The following is a 20,092-nucleotide window of genomic DNA, read 5'->3' as shown; positions in this document are numbered from 1 at the left end:
GCGGTGCCTCCGAGCCCGTCGCCGTGGAGACGATAGAGCCGTCACCCTCGGCAGACAGGGGCCCTGAATGATGGGCTGGAGGGTCGGCCATAAAGCGCGTCTGCCGAGGCCAGATTAGGGCAGACAAACATGCTCCCAAAGGCCGGCGTGGCAGGAATGTTTGTTTACGAGGGAAGCGTTCCGCCATTTTCCCCCCGGCAGATTTACAACAGCGCCCGGCTCCTCATCCATTTCACCAGATTATTTATTTATTTCTTATTTTATTTTGGGTCTGTTCTGGAAAAAGATCCATTTCAGAAAGCCCGAGGATGGGACAGATCCTGTTGTGTCACCCAAATCTCGTTGGGCGGCCGCATGGGGGTCGCATATAATGGCTTTCCCCTATGTGTGCTCATTCTCCTCTAGTGAATCACCTTCAGTAGGAGGCTGTTTGTCATCTTCCATCCAGGTGGCTACCTGCACAGTTCAAAAAAACCTGCCCTCGCAGACCTTGTGATAACTTTATCAGTGTTATGTGCATTTATGCCCTCATTTTTCGGTTTCATAGTCACAGAGTTTCTGGATGGGAAGTATATGGCTTAAGTTCTGTGAGCCAAAATGATATAGCAGTATAGTTGAGCAGTACAGCATAATCCTTTAACTCAAGTACACTCAAAAGCAAACTTAATCTTTTCTCTTCATTGCATATTTTTAGATTATACATCATATAAACATAATTATCTTGAAGATACCAGCCTGCGGGCCGGACGATAGAAGTAAGTAAAGATTCTGAGAAGTCTACTTGTCTTCCTTAGGGCACCTCTCTTCAGGTGCACTAGTGTCTCTTTGCCGATGTATGCTGAGTTCTAGACCCACCTGAATTCCACCCTTCCATTGCTCCTGTGGTCTGACTATAAGAGTTGCTTGTGTCAGAATGCTTCCTGTGTTGTCACTGAATTTCCACTAGGTGTATTGCCTTCTGGTAGGAATCACTGGGACTGGACAGATCATGAATGTCCCCCTAGGAACCGATGGTGAACCATGTTGATGCACAGATTCATTACAAACTACCGGTATATTTCTCCCATCAATTAGACCACTCGGACCAGACATTACAAGCCTATAGCTTGCTAACTAAACAAGTATAGATAAATAGCAAACTGAATGTAGCGTTTCACTATGCTGTACCTACACTCAAATAATGAACTATTTCTGAAATCTTATCTGCCTAGTGGGAAGGATGGCTCTGACTCTATGATTGAGTGCATTTCAACCGCTCATTTCTAACCTCCTTGCTTTCTTTCCTTGCCTCCTTTTCATGTATGGAAGGCAAACATTTGTGAAATGGACATCTGGAATCACATATTGTCAACTTTGATGCATTTCTATTATTCTATTTGTCCTTTGTTTCCAAGGTCCTTTCAAGGAGCTAGGAGGCTCCCAAAGAATTCTTGAGTGAGGAAACGCACGTAATAATACATAACACATATAATGATCGAGCCGTGGATCCACCTCTCCCCATCTGCTATGTTTGTAATTGACATGGCTTCAAACTGATGCTTGAAAGAGCAAGGACGTTCCAATTGCTTTATACTTGTTTCCTCGATTTCTCCATCCTCGTGTCCTATCCTTGCATCCTCTGATGGGTTTGGATAGGAGCAAAGAAAGGAAACAAGGATATAAGATAAACAAATGGAATGAGCCAACATTGACAATGCGTGATTCCAGACATCAATTTCACATATTTATGACCCGTTTGGCCTTCCATACTAGGAAAGAAGACAAGGAAAGGAGAAAAAATAAGCGGTTGGAACTCATCCATTGTCTCAGCAAGATCCCTCCGTAGACCCCCCAGGTTTAAACCTCGGCAGGCAACGGTGGACCGTTCTGTACATGATCCTCACCCTACATGTCAGCACTGCACATCATCTCTTCAAGTGGAAATTCCAGGACAACTCAGTATGTAATAGTGGCCGCCCAGATCAAAGCATTCCTCTTATTGTGAATGATAGCATGCTGAGGAAATTCTCAGGGGGCATCAAGGAAATCCACCTTGCGATCGATGATGTTCTGACCTAGCTCACCGACTTGGACGTGTCTCTATGTTGGCTACTGCAATGGTCAATAGCAGTGTCTCTGCCCTGGACCTGTTCTAAGCACCTGTAGTCCAGGAAATGAGAGAATTTTGCTCTATTCTCCTTGATAACATGCCTCAGATTGTCCTTGGAGAAAGTACATTATTTCAGAGATGAAATTTGTCAGGCAATGACCTCCAAATACCTCTCATATTTTTCTTGGTTAGCTTGCTATGTTGGCTGAAATTAGATTTTACAGGCATACGATGAAAGACAGAAGAACTTTAATGGCAAAAACAATGACAGCGGGACTGCTCTATCCCAGAATTCACTGCTCCACACTGCTGGTACTTCTGGGAAAGAACCTCCTCCTTGCACTACACAGAGGTCACTGCCCCTTTGTCTCCAATAATGTGGGCCCAGAGAATGTTTGACGTTGCCATGCCATTCTTAGAACTTTCAAGTTGCCATGGAAATGTGCTGGGTGGCAATGGATGCAATGGCTCCAGAAGAAGAAGTCGGGGGGTTCAATTAACTTAACCACTTTATGTCTTTTTTTTCCTGTAGTGGGAAAGCTAGAACTATGTTTCCCTTTTTTGTTCACTCTGGACACATGGTGAGCTAATGTTGATTAAAAGGAGCTGTTAGCCTGCCCTGGCATGGAGATGCATTTTAATTGAAGCAAAGCAAGAGAGTGAGAAATGACTTTTGAACACAAAAACAGATGCCTTAAAGAGACAGCAAGGCCTGATTGTTTGGAGAGGCAACCTTAGGACCTCGGTTAGGGACTATAACATTATTTTTATGAGTTCAAAACAAAGAGAGAAAATGATGAGGAGAGATCATTTGTGTTCATTGACGTTTTAACTGCATTAAACTGTAGCAGGGTCCTGTTTTACATCTGTAAGCAATCAATTTTGAGAATGGCAGGGCTAACTGCTGCTCTTTAGGACACATCACGTAAACTGTGATTGGCGACGAGCAAAAGATACCCCCTGTAACAAACAAAATGAGCTAAAAAATAAAATTAAAATGAGAACAAAGAAAATATCAACAGTTTGTTTCTGTGTGCAAGCTAACATCCCACATCAGATGCATGAAGAATACCAGAAATGATCACTCTGTGTTTGTACGTAAGCGCTTGAATAAGTCTGTGTCTGTGGGGTGGGGGGTGTCCGCACTTTAGCCTGGCTAGCAATCCCAGGTTTGTCTCACTGTTAGCGACTAACAGTGATAAAGGTGAAAATGACTTTGCCTTACAGAGTGATTTAAAAAAAAACATCTCAACTCCGCTTCTTACAAAAGGCCTCCCTGCTGCTCCTCACACACCTGATTTTAATTCAAGCTAATTGCAATCACCAGCAGGTGTGCACTGACCTTAACCAGTCACAGACTGAATCTCAACTGGCAAAAACACAGCATTAAAAAGAGGGGAAGGCATCAAGGTACTTCTCATTCAAAGGCAGCAGAAGAAAATGTGCCTGCTAGGTAACCTTCATTCAGACAATACTGAAGGCAGCATTGTATGTATTGGATGTATTCTTCACCAGGTAAGATATCCCATAGGCCTTCACGATTATTTCAGGCTACTTACTTCTGCTAAAGCAATGCCTGCTGAAAACAGCAAAGTGGCTGTTGTGGTGGCAACAGAGGAGCTCATTTATAAGTGTGAGCACACTGTGAACTCGATCATTTGTCAGTTATATTTTTAAAAATACAGTTTAATTATTTAATACACTAGTTAATGCATATAATGTATTTAAGCCTCGGTGAGCTTTCCATGAACTAGCCAGCATGTTACTTTTCTGTGACATCATCCTGCCTTCAAATTGTGTCCCAAATTAGTTGCCTTTTGAGGTACCTTTTTTGTTAGATTCAGAAGGAGCCACTTCTAAGGATGTCCACATCAGTGCAGCTGCATTCTGTTTGAGACACAGCCACAGTAACAAATTCTAAGACTATTAGCAGTTCAAGACAAAACAATGTGTTATACAGAAGATGTTGCCCTGACTATAAAAAACATGTCAATCATCAGCTGCAGAATGACGTCACAGAAAAGTAAGAAGGTTACTAGAAAGTTCACTGGCTAATTCATGGAAAGCTCAATGAGGCTTAAAATCATTGCATGCATTATTCCAGTGTATTAACCCCTATCGTACCAGCCTGTATTCTGGCCCTAGTTTGCATTCATTCTGTTTTTTATGGTGAAATTTTCAATCAATTTGGTTACACGATAAACCATTTGAAGTGTTAAAACTCATGGTTCTATCTCTATAAAGAATTTTACAATGCCAAGGTTTTAGCCAAGCTTGAGGGTGGCCCTCCCCTTTTATGTGTTTTGGACAGACGACATAGATCACAGAAAAGTTGGTATCCTTATCATGGCAAGAATCCAGTATACAAAATCCATAGTCATTTTTAGTCCCCAAACATGTTAACTCAGAGAAACATCTAAAAAAAAGTCCATTATTCACCGAGAAATTATCATTGTTGTTGTTTTGCCATTGTACACATTCTGAAAGTATTGTGCGGATAGGACTGTTATTATCTCTGACTTAGATAGATTCTCTGAAACAAGATGAGCCAACTTACACGCTTCTTTGAGGAGTCCTGGCCAAGCGGTCCCTCCGTATAGCCAATGAGAGCCGCCGTGTGTGCGTAATGACTCAGCCTGGACAGTATAAGTTCTGCCCAGAACACAGCCAGCCATTGGCAAGCTATTATACTGATGACCCAAAAACACCTTAGCCATTTTTGATTACTTCCGTTAGGGACCTATGAAGGATAAGTGTGTAAAACTGTGAAAATAGTGAAAAAATTGCTGCCTTCTATGGCAGCTGATTTTTGTTTGAGACAGCCATCAAATACATAGTGAAGAGGCCTTTATCTACACCCACGCATCCGCACACACACGCACACACACTACTTTTATTACAGAAAAAAACTTTTTCACATTCTTAAGAAAAGGTCAAGTAAACTTATAATCTGATGACAATGTTCAGCTTCATTGATTCCACACTGAAAGAGAAGTGTAGATAAGCTAAAGGCTATTGTACACGTGAAAAGTTATACAGCAAAATCCCTACGGCTAAATCAATTCTAACAGTGTTTTTCTATGAGTCAAATTGGGACCGTATGTGCTCTATTAGAGTTAAAGGTACTCTAAGCGAGTCGGTTTAACACTGAACATTTTGCTGTGTGCGGGGGAGAAAGTGCCGGTCTGTGCCGAGGTCTGCTTCAGAGGTTCAGTCCGCTTGTCATGTCCTGCCTGCGCCTGTGGACAATGCCGCATTTAAAAGGCTGTTTTTTATCCTGGCTTGTATTCATGTTGCGGTCGTCTGTTGCTCAGGGAGCCCTTTGAAAATGCTCCAATGCCTCCCGCTTGTCCCAATCTAATGGGGCACATTTGTGTTGACCAATGCCGCTTTTACAACTCAATGATTCATTGCGTGGCAGTTTGGCATGCCGATGCTTCGAATGAGTCATTAGATGAAATCTGCCTCTGCCACGGCCTCATATGGAACCTCTGATTCATCATCTGCTTGGATGGGTGACCTGTAGGCCTAATAATACTAATAATAATAATAATGATGATAAGAAGTAGAAAAAGAAGAAGAAGAATCAAAGAAAAATCATTTTTAAAATGTAACCACGGCAACATCATGTTGTTCTTGTCTACCTGTAGAATTTTTACGACCGTTGTTTTCAAACTCAGCCCCACAGTGTTTGCTGATTTTTGGCACATCCCATATCTTCAATTTGGGTCGTTGAAAATGTGTGAAGTTCTAACAATTTTGAAATTCCAATCATTCCCACATAATGCAGATTTGACATTTTTGGACTTAAAAAAATAGTTTCAGTGGCCACTTGACCATATTTTCACCATTTAGGACCCCAGTGATTTCATCTATTAGTCTATAAGTGCATCAGTTTAGAAATGTAACATTTTTCTTAAAGGCATAATTAGCATTAGCTGATTAGCTGATCATATTGATTAAAAGTCCTAGGATGTAAATTTGGAAAATGTATCCATCACAGTATACATAGCTATTTTTACCATAATGCCACAAATTATCTTTCAGTAGACATTAAGTGTCTAATTTAGAACAATTAATTAATTTATTAATTAATTATACGGGGTTGTAATTTTGGTAGAAATGAAAATCTGCATACACAGCTGGCCCAGGGTTAAGTTTGAAAACCCCCAGCTGCACATGAAGAGGAAGAATCCACTTTTTCTTTTCTTTGTGAATGTGGCGCTTAATTTGCTGTTCTGTGAGCACAAGCGCGTGGGACCGTGCAGACTCACCGCTCATTGTGCAGTTGTGCTTGAGTCATGCAGATCAGCTGTGCGGTTCACTGCGGTTCACTGCGGTTGTTCTTTTCAGCGGGCGTACGGTCAGCGCACTTCAGGGTGCAGCCCCTGCTGTGATGTTCCCTGGCTCTCAGGGAAGAGCAGTCAGTTACGCTTCATCTGTGCAAGTTCTGCGTCTGGCAGAAGTAAAGTGGGGATTTCGGTTTCGGGAAGATGATGTGAAGGTGAAAGTGAGGACGAGAGTGAGACAAGGAGATAGAGAGAGAGAGGAGAAAAGATTGAGAGGGGTTCTGAGGGCAGTTGAAAACTAAAAGCTGTCTCGGTAGTACAAAATAGGAAAGACTTTGCTGAAATTAGTCATGTAGTTATGAACATATATAGTCATATTTAGGCGTGTAGTCAGAACAGATAGTAACATAGCTAACACAAAATGTGCTCACAATGTTACTGGAATGTTTTGTCAGTGTTATAGCATTTCCACTACATTGTTGCAACATTGTGAGAATGTTTTGCATTGGCTGGGAAGGTAGCAGTGCTTTCATCATCAGCTGAGTCAGCAGTCCTTGCAAATAGAGGAATGGTGAGTTGGAGTCCATTTAACATCATGCCATACATGCGAGCAACATTTCTGCCTTCTTAGCTAATTTCCTATATTGTAATGTTTTTCATACAACAGGCAATGCTGCTCATGGCATAGGTGTAAATGTATTTCAGCATTCGGCTATATTTTTTGCATTATTACGTGAGTTAAGATCAGGTTACACTGCTGACGTGGGCAGGTTTGGGTCTGATCACAGGGGGCATGGGAATGAGGTCTTCATTGCTGGGGAATTTATAAGAGCTGAATTGGGACAGGGCAGCAATGCTGGTGTATAACAATGCAAGGAGGCGGGAAGTGGTCACCCAACGGCCAACAAAAGCCAACCATAAATACTAGTGTTCGGCATATGGGGGGGGAGTGGTGTCCAGGAATCCTGACCACACTGAAGTGTCAGGCTTCTGTGAAGGGGGCAGGGAGCTTGGGGCAGGAAGCAAAGATAATTAATTCAGTTAAAATTCCCCCACCCTCATTGATCTCAGTACATCTATCACTTTTACTGTAGCACTTGGTCAACAGTCTCTATTTTGGGGGGTGGGCTCTATTTGTTGCATAGAAATTTAGCTGAGCAAGCGACATTTGCATGACCTCATCTGAGGTTTTTGTTCTACCATGTTATGCCATAAGATTTCATTTTATTAATGACTTTCTTTGGATTGTTATTAACGTCTCTTAATAGAAAGCCATCAGCCATCATCATCTGTTTTCAAAAAAGCACAAAACCACTGGTTTTGTCAGCATTATCCAAAAATAGCAGACAAGCATATCATGTGAAAGCTAGGTTGGGTTGAGGTTTAGATCAGGAAATGCAGTTTAATGAAATGACCAGAAATCTGTGTGCTATTCGGATTTTTTTCCCATGAAGTTTATGAGTTGTTATATGCCTCAAGTACACAGAAACTGGTTGCATAGTTTATCAAATCTAATGTTTCTTTGTTGAGAGAATCAAACTCCTTATAGTTGGCAAGGCCCGTGATTGTGCTCAGAAGAATACTAATGGGGTTGTTTGTCTTACGGATTCTTGTACTTCGGGCATTAGTGATGTCATTCATTTTGTCTAAAGGTCCACTAGGCCCGTGTGCATGCGTCTGTGAGTGAGTGAGTGTGTGTGTGTGTGTGTGTGTGTGTGTGTGTGTGGATTTGTATGTGCTTAGGGGTACACGAGAGGCCAAACCCTTCAAAAAGGGACCAAAACAAATAAGAAACAAGAGTACCCCTCTTTCCATCTCAGCACAGTGAGGCTCCCTACCATGGAAACTCTCCACAAAGAGACGCACTCAGAAAGTTTAGAGCGCTATATTTTTTCTTTCATTCCTTGTTCATATCCTCCTTTCTTTCTTTCTTTATGGTAAAAAAGCTGCCAAGGAACACTATAGCTGATATTGTAAATATTATGCAATCCTGTGCATATTTTTTGGGGGGGAGAGGAATACAGTACAGTTTTTTCCCTTGTTATGAGAAGACTTTGATGCCCCCCCTCTGTATTGGTTTAAAATGGGGGAGGAAGTGTTAAGAGAGCACGTCTGCATTGTGTAAGGAGAAGGGAAACTGGGACGTAAATAACACACAGGCTGGTCGGCTCTGGCTGCCACCAGGTCCTTGATGAACTCTATATGCCAAAGCCTGACACTGCTTGCGCAAGAAGCCTTCTTTTAAAAATGGCCCCATTTGCATGACAAAGAGGCTACTGAATCAAGGGCCAAGTGGTGTGTGTGTGTGCGTGTGTGTGTGTGTGTGTGTGTGGGTGGGTGGGTGGGGGGGTACAGAAAAGGTCTGATTTCACCTCCCACTTGGTAGCAGTGGTTTTTTGCCAGACAGGGCAGTGGGTCCTGTAGAGTGGGAAAATGAGGATGGAGGGGTGGAGGACTGTGCTCTGACCGTAGACGCATCTGTGGGAACTGACCGCGGCTGTGGATGCTGGACGCTGCACACAGTACACGGCGGACAAGTTCTGGGGGAAAGCAAGACCTTCCTCAGCTCGCTGTACGGCTGTTTGTTTCTGTGCGATCCGGTTAGCGTTGGGCACATGGATTTATGTCAGCGGGTAAGTCTACATGTTCTGCTTTCCAGATGAGATTTTTTTAATCATGAATAATTTATGGAAAATCATAGCGATAGGCTGCTTTTTTCTTACAGACTACCAAAATCCACTTACTTTCTGCCAACTCCAATTAAGCTCTGTGGCTATATATTAATAAGTTGCATGTTACTGAGGTAGAATACTAACTTACATCTTAAGTCTAAATGACGGATTATCTTTGTCCGGAACAGATGGGAATGTTTAGGATATCCTGACATGAATGATACACCATATAATTGTCCAAAGGGAAATAAACGATATGCTTTGTTTCAGCTCTGAAACGCCAAATGATAACCATGTCAGGAGTCTGGCTGAAAATTGCCTCAGTGGTGAATTTCATTGTGGTAAAGTATACATCTCTCACTGCAATCAATGATCTATCACTTTGTTGTGTGAGCTATGCACCAAGCTTTCCTTAGTGCTGTAAAATTTCAATTGTTTTTTAATCGAAGGGATAGTTTGTAAAATGCAAAGTTGTGTTAAAACCAAGGGGTTTCTGTTTGATGTGGTTCATCTAGTTTGATACGCTGGACTTGTTTCAGTTACTTCTGTCCAAAAAAATTTTGTCTGCTTCACAGCCCCCCCCCCCCCCCCCCCACACACACACACTCACACACTCAGACACACCATCTCTGTTCAGAAGAAAGGGCCATCATCAGTCTGGTATTCACAGTGCCTTTTTCCCCGTCTCTTTGGCTAAAGGTGCTTTGCAGCAGTGAACCTGTGCGATCTTGGACAGACAGAGGTTGGTGGAACAGATTTCTTGCGCTCTGAAAGTTTCACTGTGCTCCTCTATTTCCTTTTAAGCTCTTCTGAGTGGCTGTATGTAGTGTCAGTTCTTATTCCTCTACATCTGACTGGCTATACAGTCTGTCACATTTTTCTAAAACTTTAATTCTCCAAGTCATCACTACAGATAAGACTTGCGCTTTCAGTTGACCTACCTGGTTAAGTAATAAAGAAAATCACAGTAATACAATTAATATTCATATCACACAAAGAAAATTGCAATTGCTTATTTGCTAAGTTTCCTAGCAGAGCAGCCTTATCAACTTACGGAGCCTATATCTAAAATTTAGCTTTTTTTACAGCTTGATGTTCACTCAGTTCAGGGTGAGATTCAGTTCAGGTCAACTGTTTTAGTCAAAGGTTCACTGGAACATTTAGTATCTGAACCAACAGCATTATGGACACAACTCCAAATAATCTTCAATTGCAATTACAATTGTTCATTTATATTTGGTGCTCCTACTGAAAGGTGTGGATGAACCCCAGGCAACCCTCCAGACCCTGGAGACAGTGTTCCAGCTGATAAACATCTCCCTGGACTTCTGGCATGCTGAACGCTTCTGTCTGACGCAGTTCGGCACTCTGGCCACCATGGGGCACCACAGGGAGGAGAACGGCACTCTGAATCTGCTGAAGGAGGCGGGGCTGGACAAGTCTGTGTGGGTCAGAGACCCCGATAGGCTAACCAGGACTATGCCGGCAGTCTCCAAGCAGCGTGAGATATTACCGCTCAGTCTTGTTATCAGAGTCAATCCAGTGGGTAGAAGGAAGACAGGAACAGGTTGTCTATGTTGCTATGGGAACAGGGTCTATTTAATTTGAAAATCCTTGCTTACAGACTGGAGGCTGTTGTAATGACGGTTAAGCATGAGGGACAAGTAGACAGACGCTTACGCATTTGCACAATTCACCCAAGCGTACTCGGTCAGTTCCGAATTCGCCATACAAAAGCTAACGCGCTCCTTCCCTCCGCAGACGTGTCTCTGCTTGCCCTGACCTTCCCGTGGGAGTCCCAAGAGGGCTACGCCCGTCTGGACCTGCAGTTCCAGCCGCTGTCGGCTGTTAGCGTGTGCGTCCGGGTGCAGTGGGACCCGCGCCACGACCAAGTGTCCACGGTCTTCAGCTACGCGGCACGGGTCTTCACCAATGAGTTCCAACTGCGGGGCCGGGTGGACGGGGCGGGGCGCATCCTGCTGGCGCTGATCGTGCACGGCCAGCACCGGCCCTACAAGGCCTCCTTCCCCAACGACGGCGGCTGGCACCAGCTGTGCGTCACCTGGCGCAAGTGGGATGGCTACTGGGCCATCCACGTGGACGGGGAAATGCGGGACGCCGGGTCCGGAGAGGACACGCCCAGGGACATCCACGGGGAGGGCATATTCATCATAGGGCAGGACCAGGACTCGTTCGGGGGAGACTTCACTGAGCCCTTTGTGGGTAACATTACGGATCTGAGAATTTGGGATACCATGCTTGGGGAGAGACAGGTCCTGGAGTTCAACACCTGCTCCCAACTGACCCCAGACCCACTGTTTGCCTGGAGGATCAGCAACATGACCCTCTACCCTAATGTGAGACAGATCCCAGTCCAGCTGCAATGCCCAGGTGAGCTTGCATTGATTTATGACTCTCCGCCCAGGAGATTCTATCACCACTGTGGCTGGATGTATAATGTGCTTGTGGGAGTGATCACACTTAATACAGAGTGAAGCTGATTTACTTTATTCTTCTTGGAGAAACAGTAAATATTTATATACATATAATATATTAAATCACCAAATTCAGGAAAGATATTGACAGGGGTACTTATTCTCTACATATACAGTACATGTGCGCTGTTCATCAAATGATAATTGTACATACATCCTGTAAACAAGTTGGGACCAATCGTGTTAACAGTGAAGTTCATCAGCAATCAGCTGATCTAGACTGGCTGATTAATTTGCCTTGGCAGCATTGCTTTGAAACAGTCTGGTTGGTCAGGCTGCCAGCTGTTAACAGCACCAGTATTGAGCCAAAATGCATCCCTGCTGTGAGTTGTCAGTAACAAATGCATTTTCATATTGGGTAGAGTTTTGGTTGGGGAAGATCAACTATAAATCAAAATATATCCAGGCTTAGGCTGACCTGAAGCATATTTCAGAATGCAGAAGATATCTTTATGGCATCCTTCATTAGTGTGTTTGAGTCAGGTGTGCCCATTTAAAAAGAAGTGGTTTGTCATGATTGTAGTGCTGGATAGAGATTACTCAGCCTTAAATTGATGTGCTTCCAGATCACTTTGGATCCTTTTGTCTCTTTGTTAAGCAATCTTGGGTTCTGGAAAGGCACTATATAAATACAAATAATAATAATAATAATTATTATTATTATTATTATTATTATTAGCATGGACTTACCTGTTTTCTCATTCTTTGCATGTTTTAAGTGTTCATAAAACCCCTTTTTGACCACACCCCAAAAGTATACATTTGCCAACACAATCAAATACTGACTATTGTGCCCACTGTTCTTTTGCTTGTTAAAAAAACATTGTACATTGGTGTGCTTTTGTATGCAACACGTAAAAGCCTGTGGTTTTTATTTTTTACAGTACGTGCATATGTAAAAAGCCCATGATGCAATGATGGATTGTCATTTTTTTTCCTTTTAAATTGCAGCTTGTCTGTCTTTTAAATTAGTTCACCAAGGGAAACATCTGTCACCCCAAAGCAGAAGCTAGCTGGTAGTATTTTACTGAAAAAATAATCGAACAGACAGTATTTGTATTTTTTATTGTGCTATAAAATGAAACGACACACACATATCAATGGCCTATAATCATTTCCTGTAAGTTATAATTATTGATTAAATTAATGTTTCTATACAATTCTAAGATCAATCCCCCTCTTTTCTGGGGAAAACTTGGTTGATAAAATGCTGAGATGCAATATGAAGACAAATGTATCATGCGATTTTGAGCAGCTATTGCAGTGGTGTAGTAAAGTAATGAGCGGTTTAAGTAGTAATGCCAGTATTGTAGTAAAGACACTTTTTAAAAAAAATTGTTTGTTGTGCTTTTGAACAGAGCTGGTATGGCAGTAGTGAATTAAAGGCCATGAAATGATGATTGTCATTGTCACTTCAAATATTTCGTCTTTTAATGAACAGGAAACATGTCAACCCGAACGGCTAGCTTAGTATTTACTAAAAAAATAATCGAACAGACACAAACACTCAAAATACAGCATTCTGTGGAAGAAATGGTTGATGGATGCAAAGCAGAGCAAGACGCAACAGACACATAAATTGTCGATACAGTCGCACGGTAAAGTAAAACACTGTTTAAATGGAAAAAAAAAACAAACAGCAATCTGTTGTAGCGTGGTGAAATAGATGCTAGGTGGGTAACAATCTGAGGAGGAGGAGAGGCCGAAGTTGTAGTGGACACCTAAATGTATATAGTACAGTAACAGAGTAAAGTATAAATATATTTAACCCTAACGGTGATGCCAGTATTGTAGTAAAAATGCAAACACACATACCTTTAGCCTGTAAGGCTTTTAAAATATTTTAATAGACCTTGTTTGCTTTCTTATTAAAAGCAACTTGAATAAATTCTTGTATCCTGCCTCTACCTTTATTTGTAAAGGATTTAGCACTGCAATTCTAGAAATGCAGATTTAAATAATTAGCCCTACTACATTTGCAATCGTATGTGCCAACATTTTTCTTTTATATTAATTAATAATATAAATAATTATCACCACTGCCTCTTGTCATGATCTTGATCTGGTTCATGCATTTGTTTTGAAGCAAAGAGTGAAAGACAGCTGTTTTCAGGATGTGCAGCGCTGAGCTGTGTGTGATTAAGCTCTTCCAGTCCACGTGTTTCATCTGACTTTGCAGGGACTCTGACCTGGATACCAGCATTTAGAATCATTTCATATAAATAGCCAATCTGCTTGCTGATGGTCTCATTTGCTGATGTCGGTCATATAGAGGCATCAATATTAATTTGAGACTGTTACACAATCACAAAGAAGTTGCTTGTAGTTGTTTTAACGAACAGTGTCCACCGCTGAATCTTTTTAATCTTTTTTCTTGTTGCATTAGGGTCAGAGGGACCGTATTTTGAGGGCCCCTTGATCGGCAACAATGCTGACATAGCCAGTTTTGTTGAGGAGATCAGGAGTGTTAAGTATTAGTAAATTTTGTGGAGTTCATAGCCTGGCAGTAAATTACATTTGTGTTTGCAGTCTTGCTTAAATAAATTTTCATGCAGACTAAAGGCAGGGGAACCTGTAGAGCTAGTCAGTGGTCTGCTGCATGGGAGTCTGCCAGAAAAGCAAACAGACTGGGTGAAGAGGGCCTTCTGGTGGCTGGTTGCAGACATGGAGTACTACTTAAGGCCCTCAGCTTGTTCTGGGGGGAGATATTGGCCTATCCCCTGTTCCTACTGAAGCTTCATGCAGCTACACAAGTGCATTTCTATTGCACAGATTTTTTATGAGCCAGGTGGGAAAAGGCAAAAAAAAATGCCTAAGTCAACTCTATAGCCTGTGTTCATAAACTGTAGATAATGTAAATAATAAAAGAATTTATGCTTGTAGTCATAATTTGGGGTATACTACAAAGCAAAATTATGGGGTGGTAAATTCAGCTTTAATCCTGGGTTTTCCATATCATGACATACTCAGTTTTACTCAGAGTATGTTGCCATGGTAAGATGCGACTAGCCTGATCCAGGCCTGGTTATGTTCTGGCTAATGAATTGCAATGCATAAAAGCACTGCCCTTTGACCAATCAGCTCCTTTATACAATGGTGTTTCTATTCCTGGAGAAAATTGAGAGTTGTTTAGACCCCCAATTTTGTATTTTATTTATTTATTTGATTAATTTATTGAGGTACACTGGGTAGCACTGCCGCTTCATAGCAAGAATGTTCCCGGGTTTGAATCCCAGCCTTGCTGTCTAGAGTTTGCTTGCCCTCTTTGTGGGTTTACTTCATAGTCCAAATTCATGCAGGTTAGCTAAATGAAGACTCTAAGTTGGCTGTTGGTATGAATGTGTGAATGGTGTGTGTGTCCTGCGATGAACTGGCAACTGGTTCAGGGTGTATTCCTGCCTCTCACCCCATGTATGCTGAGATCTGCTCCAGCCCCCCTGTGACCCTGACCAGTAATAAGTGGGTTAAAAAATGCATGGATGGTTACAGACAACGCAAACAGAGATTGATTATCAAAGCCTGCATTAACTTAGCAAGTTCATAACCACTGTTGTGATGTTGGTTGAGCGTAATAGCTAACAGGTTGTTAGGTTTTGTCAAGCCAGCTAATGCAAAGAAACTGAGCAATTTTTTTTCTAAGAATGCCCAATGCAATAAGAATGTCCAAGGCAGGCCCAACATGAATAAGGACATAGTCACACATGCTTAGCGTTGTATTCAATAAGGGATCAAAATGTCACAATGAAAATGAACAGGAATGGGATGGATGCAGTGAGCAGTTACACTGGCTAGTTGACTGCATAACCACACAGCATGTAGTCAACATATCTGTTTGGCAGACATGGAGGATGGGAGCAATGAGCTATCCTTCAGGAATTATACCAGAAGCAGCACATACATGTCAGTTAATACCAAATATGTTCTTCTATGCACAGTCAACCAGCAGATTCTTGTGGGCTGCTCAGAAACTGCCTGTAGAAACATGATTAACAATCCTTGCTCATTATTATTAATTAAATATTTGTCACAATTATATCACAGTTACGTTTTTCAAGTTGTGTTAATTTGTATTACTGTTAACATTGCATGTGCTGCCAACATTTTTGAAACCGTTTAAGTACCTTTTCTAAGTATCTTTAATGAACAAATCTATTTCTCTTGAGGGTCTTATTTTCTGTCATTTAAAGGCATACTATGGAGGATTCTTAGCTTTGCTGTGGTCTTGTGTTTACAATCAAAGTCTCATCTGTCCACTCACTCATCCCTCACCTCCAGGAGGAATGCACACTAACATAAAAGGAAATACATGGAAAAATGACTTAGTGCACACTGAATGAACACAGGCACACAAAAAACAATTAACATAAAAAATGCCTTCTTAAAGCACAATTTCTGTCTGTATATCCCACGGACTCAATATTTGAAAAAAAAGCTATTGAAAAAAAATATTGCATACAGGGGAGAATTTGTTTACGTTTTTATGGTGTGTCTTCAAGCCAATGCGCAACAATTTTCATTTGACAGTTATGCATTAGTTTTTGGTGTGACTTGTTTTGTATTTATTTTTTTTATTTGGAACAATATTTAGCACAAGCATAGGTTTGTCTGAGTACTGTTTTTTTTTTATTGAGTTAGCTCCTAAAAGAGGTCATGCACAAGTTGTGCATGTATGATTGCACTTAATATAGGCTGTTTACATTAAGTATGTGATTCTGATTGAAAATCACTTGTTAAGCTATTTCAGAGAATGCATTAATATCAAGATATATAGTAAGTTGCCAAAAAGCTTCATAACAGAGATATTATTTTGATTTTGACAATGATTACACATTCTCACTTCTTACAGCAGGGGCGCACAACAAGGGCCAATCCATTTCAGGATTTTGTGCCAGCATTTCCCAACATTTATTGAATTGGCCCAATCATATCTTGATCTGACATGTGTATAAGCACCAGCTACAGCCGCAGACTGCAAGTGTATCCTAGAGATTTCACTGTGCTGAAGTATAGGAGTGAAGCAGCATAGTTTATAGAGCTGTAAGAAATGGTAACCGGTTGGAACAAAAACCAGCACACAGATCGACCCTCCAGGACCGGAGTTGTGCACCCCTGTCTTACGGTCATTAGCTTGGATACCTGCTGAACTGTAAATGCACAGAATTCTGATTCATCAAATGGCCACATAGGTTGTTTTCAGTGTTTCTTATTTCTTCTTCTTCATCTTCTTATTTTAATTTTTCCTGCCCCTAATCTCCGTATTATCAGTTGTCCCCATTCTTCAATGTCTGCTTCAACCAAAACCAATACACTTCAGTTAATCACACCATCTGTTCTTTGTCCATAGTAGATAATTGCAAGGCACGCTGGTAACATTTGACATAACGATGTGTGCATGTGATTTCATCCAATAGAACATGCTCAAAAAACATTTTGCTGCAAAATACCCTTCTCTGTACCTTTTTTAAATAATTAATGAAAAATGAACACTATTGCCTTATCAAACCAGCAAAATTCTCCAGCAAACGAAAGTATCTTTTTAAAGTGTATGTCTTATCATTATATGAAACCTGTATCTTTTAGTTTCTTGGCTTTGGTTACCTTTCATGACCAAGCTAGGCCACTGCATTACAACCAAACACCTGAACTGAAGAGACATTGATGGAATCAACTGGAAAGCAACACATGAGCTGGCCTGCTACCTAAATAGCCTGTTAAATAGCTTGATTCCCTGGATGGCAACAAATTTGTTGAGTTACTTGACATGTATAAGTCACAGACCTGTACATGAACACTATTACCACGATACGTCTTACTGTACGGTCTTGTATCATCCTGTGACCTTTTGGCTGAACAAGAGTACTGTCATGTAAAAGTTTAACAAAATAAATAAATATATTTGTTCCAAATAAAGATTTCTCCATACAGCAGACCAATTAATCAAAAGCCTGTGCAGCCATGACCAAGTAACAGTGCAAAAGAATTCAGGAAAAATAGTATTCTGAAAGAAAATGTGAACATACAGTATTTATGATAAGGTACTGACAGCTGTTTTCCCAATGATGAAAACAGTGTCTGTACAGAATATTCTTGAAAGAATTCAACTGCTAGGGAGTGCTTGACATTTGGAAACACAAGAAACATTACTATGGAAACTGTACTGAATTTGTTTTTAAACTTTGTGCCTGAATCTGACCTTGAGTAAAACTTTTCAATTATAGTTTCAATCAAGTGGAGAACATTGTTTATTTTGTAAAAGGTTTTTTGTGTGCTAATTGTTTCAAGTCAAGTGTTAGGGTTCCGAGAGCATTTCAAGCTGTTTAAAGAATTGTTTGAAAATTCTTTTTTTTTTTTTTTAAGGTGTTTTAGACCATGTCTTCTATATTCTGGAAATATAGCCGTACCTTCCTTATTCATTTCATAGAAGGTGATAAGTTTTAGGTTAAAATCTATATATGTATCTACAGAATCTTTTGTAGTTGAAATTTTGTGGAATGCAATGAAATGATTTCCGGAATTCCTGTATCATATGCTTGTTTTTAAGAAACCCATTTCAGTTAATGGAACAAATGTATTTTCTTCATCAAAGCAATTTTCAAACTGTTCACCATGCCACCGGATTTAACCATTTGGCTGCTGGGTAATTTTGGATCACTTGCTAAACGAGTACATGCATTTAGGAGCAGTTTGTGTGAATTGTGAATAGGTGTACTTTGGGATATGGGTTTTGGGGACAGGGGAGTGGGCAGAGGTTTTTTTTAACTGTGGGAAGGGTTGTGGGAGATTCCCAGTGATGACTCCACTGACCAGGACCCCTGGCTTACTGTAAAACAGGAAACTGGCTGTTTCAGTTTTAGAAGGCAGACCACACAGTGGGGCCTTAAAAAGGTAAAAAAAAAAAAAAACATTAATCAAAATGAAATAGCTTTGGACGGGGGAAAAAAGTGTCTTTCCTCAACTTAGTTTCACTCATGGCAAAGGATAAATAAGATTTTTCAAACGAGGCTCATCCTTTCCAGTGCAGATATGGTGCGAGTTCCCATTGATGTAAAATGAGTGATTACACAACTGCCGCTCAGTGATAAACTGCAGATTCCATCAGAGAACTTCAAAGAGAGTTGGGAAATGTCTTCTTGTCAAAGCAAATGGCGGGATCATGTACACATGAAATCACATTAGCTGGATGAATGGAAATCTTATTAGGATGAAAGCTAAAAAAAACCCTTACTCCTCCACTGCTGATGACATTGAGCATTCTGGGGCAAAATGGTTGCCGAGCCCCGGAGATGGCTGCTATAATCAATGTATCTGAAGAAATAATAATAAAAAATAAATAAATTAAAAAAAAAAAATAATAATAATAAATTGACACTACTGCTGTCCTATTCTATGATAAATCAGCTTGTCTTATAAAGGCTTTGAGAATGACACATTGTGGTATGCACTCTTTATATCCCTGATCACCACTCATAATGTTTGTGCAAATGTTTGCACTCAATCTTATTTGTGCATAAGAGTGTATAAATCTTAATAGCATGTGAAGTTTTACTATTTTTACAAATGACTACATGTAAGATGCATGAAGGGTGTTATATTGTTCTGCTAGCCCTGCTGAAGGTAATGATGGCTGTACGCTCTGTTCTCTTGATGGGGCAGCTTTCTACAAGCAGAAAAAAGCCAAGCTGTGCCAGGCTCTGAAGGGGTCCTCCTCAGGACAGCCTCGCTACACCCCTGTTCCCTGCACAGACACGCTGCCCTTCATATGCACCACCAGCACAGGTAAGTGCTATGCCTCCGCTCTCCTGCGCTGCAGTCTGCCACACCTACTCACACACGCCTCCACATCTATGCACGGCTCGCCCACCATCGTGCGCCTGAGCTCGCCACACCCGCTTCTGAAGTCAAGCGCCTCCTGATCTCCGCACCCGTACGCCATCACACCTCTCCTGCTTCTGCAGCTGAGACCGCTATGCCTGCTTCTCCAAACCCTGACACCTCTGCTTTCCCGCAGCACCACACCTGTGCACCTCTCCTTCCCCACACTGTACATTTTACTCCATACATGCATACGTCTACACTTTTGCACCTGTAATTACCAGCACGTCCACGTGCTGTTACCTGGTTAAATAAAGGAAATATATATATATAGATGCACTATATGACCAAAAGTATGTGGACACCTGACATCTCATCCAAAATTATGTCCATACATATGGAGTCCCTTTACTCCACACTTCTGGGAAGGCTTTTTACTAGATGTTGGAGCATTTCTGCAGGGATCTGCTTCCATTCAGCCAGAAGAGCATCAGTGAGGTCGGGCACTGATTGGATGATTAGGCCTGGCTTTCCAAATTACATTACATTACATTACAGGCATTTGGCAGACGCTCTTATCCAGAGCGACGTACAACCATGTGTATAACCGTAGCCAGGGACAAGTGTGATTCCAAACAGGTTGGATGGGGTTGAGGTCAGGATTTTGTGCAGGCCAGTCAAGTTCTTCCTCACCGTTCTTCCTCACAAAACCATTTCTATATGGACCTGACTGTG

General features: G+C 41.3%; 1 protein-coding gene across 4 annotated transcripts in view; it reads left to right on the top strand.

Moving 5' to 3' along the window:
- Positions 1–3,466: 3,466 nt before the first annotated feature.
- Positions 3,467–20,092, top strand: part of adgrd2 (adhesion G protein-coupled receptor D2) — a 42,152-nt gene continuing 25,526 nt past the window's right edge. Inside the window, exons 1-7 of one of the 4 annotated variants that reach the window (XM_064354308.1) lie at positions 3,478–3,604; positions 8,851–9,011; positions 9,321–9,391; positions 9,750–9,792; positions 10,306–10,551; positions 10,812–11,441; positions 19,199–19,321. In XM_064354308.1, the coding sequence (XP_064210378.1) occupies positions 9,002–9,011; positions 9,321–9,391; positions 9,750–9,792; positions 10,306–10,551; positions 10,812–11,441; positions 19,199–19,321 (1,123 nt within the window). In that variant the 5' untranslated portion in view covers positions 3,478–3,604; positions 8,851–9,001. Of the gene's footprint in view, positions 3,605–8,767; positions 9,012–9,320; positions 9,392–9,749; positions 9,793–10,305; positions 10,552–10,811; positions 11,442–19,198; positions 19,322–20,092 lie in introns of all 4 variants that reach the window. The other 3 variants (XM_064354307.1, XM_064354306.1, XM_064354309.1) reach the window with 3 other exon arrangements.

Source organism: Anguilla rostrata, chromosome 10 (genome assembly GCF_018555375.3).
Source record: "Anguilla rostrata isolate EN2019 chromosome 10, ASM1855537v3, whole genome shotgun sequence".
Taxonomy (NCBI): domain Eukaryota; kingdom Metazoa; phylum Chordata; class Actinopteri; order Anguilliformes; family Anguillidae; genus Anguilla; species Anguilla rostrata.
Note: the sequence above shows the minus strand (reverse complement) of the source record. Positions and strands in the feature narration are given on the sequence as shown.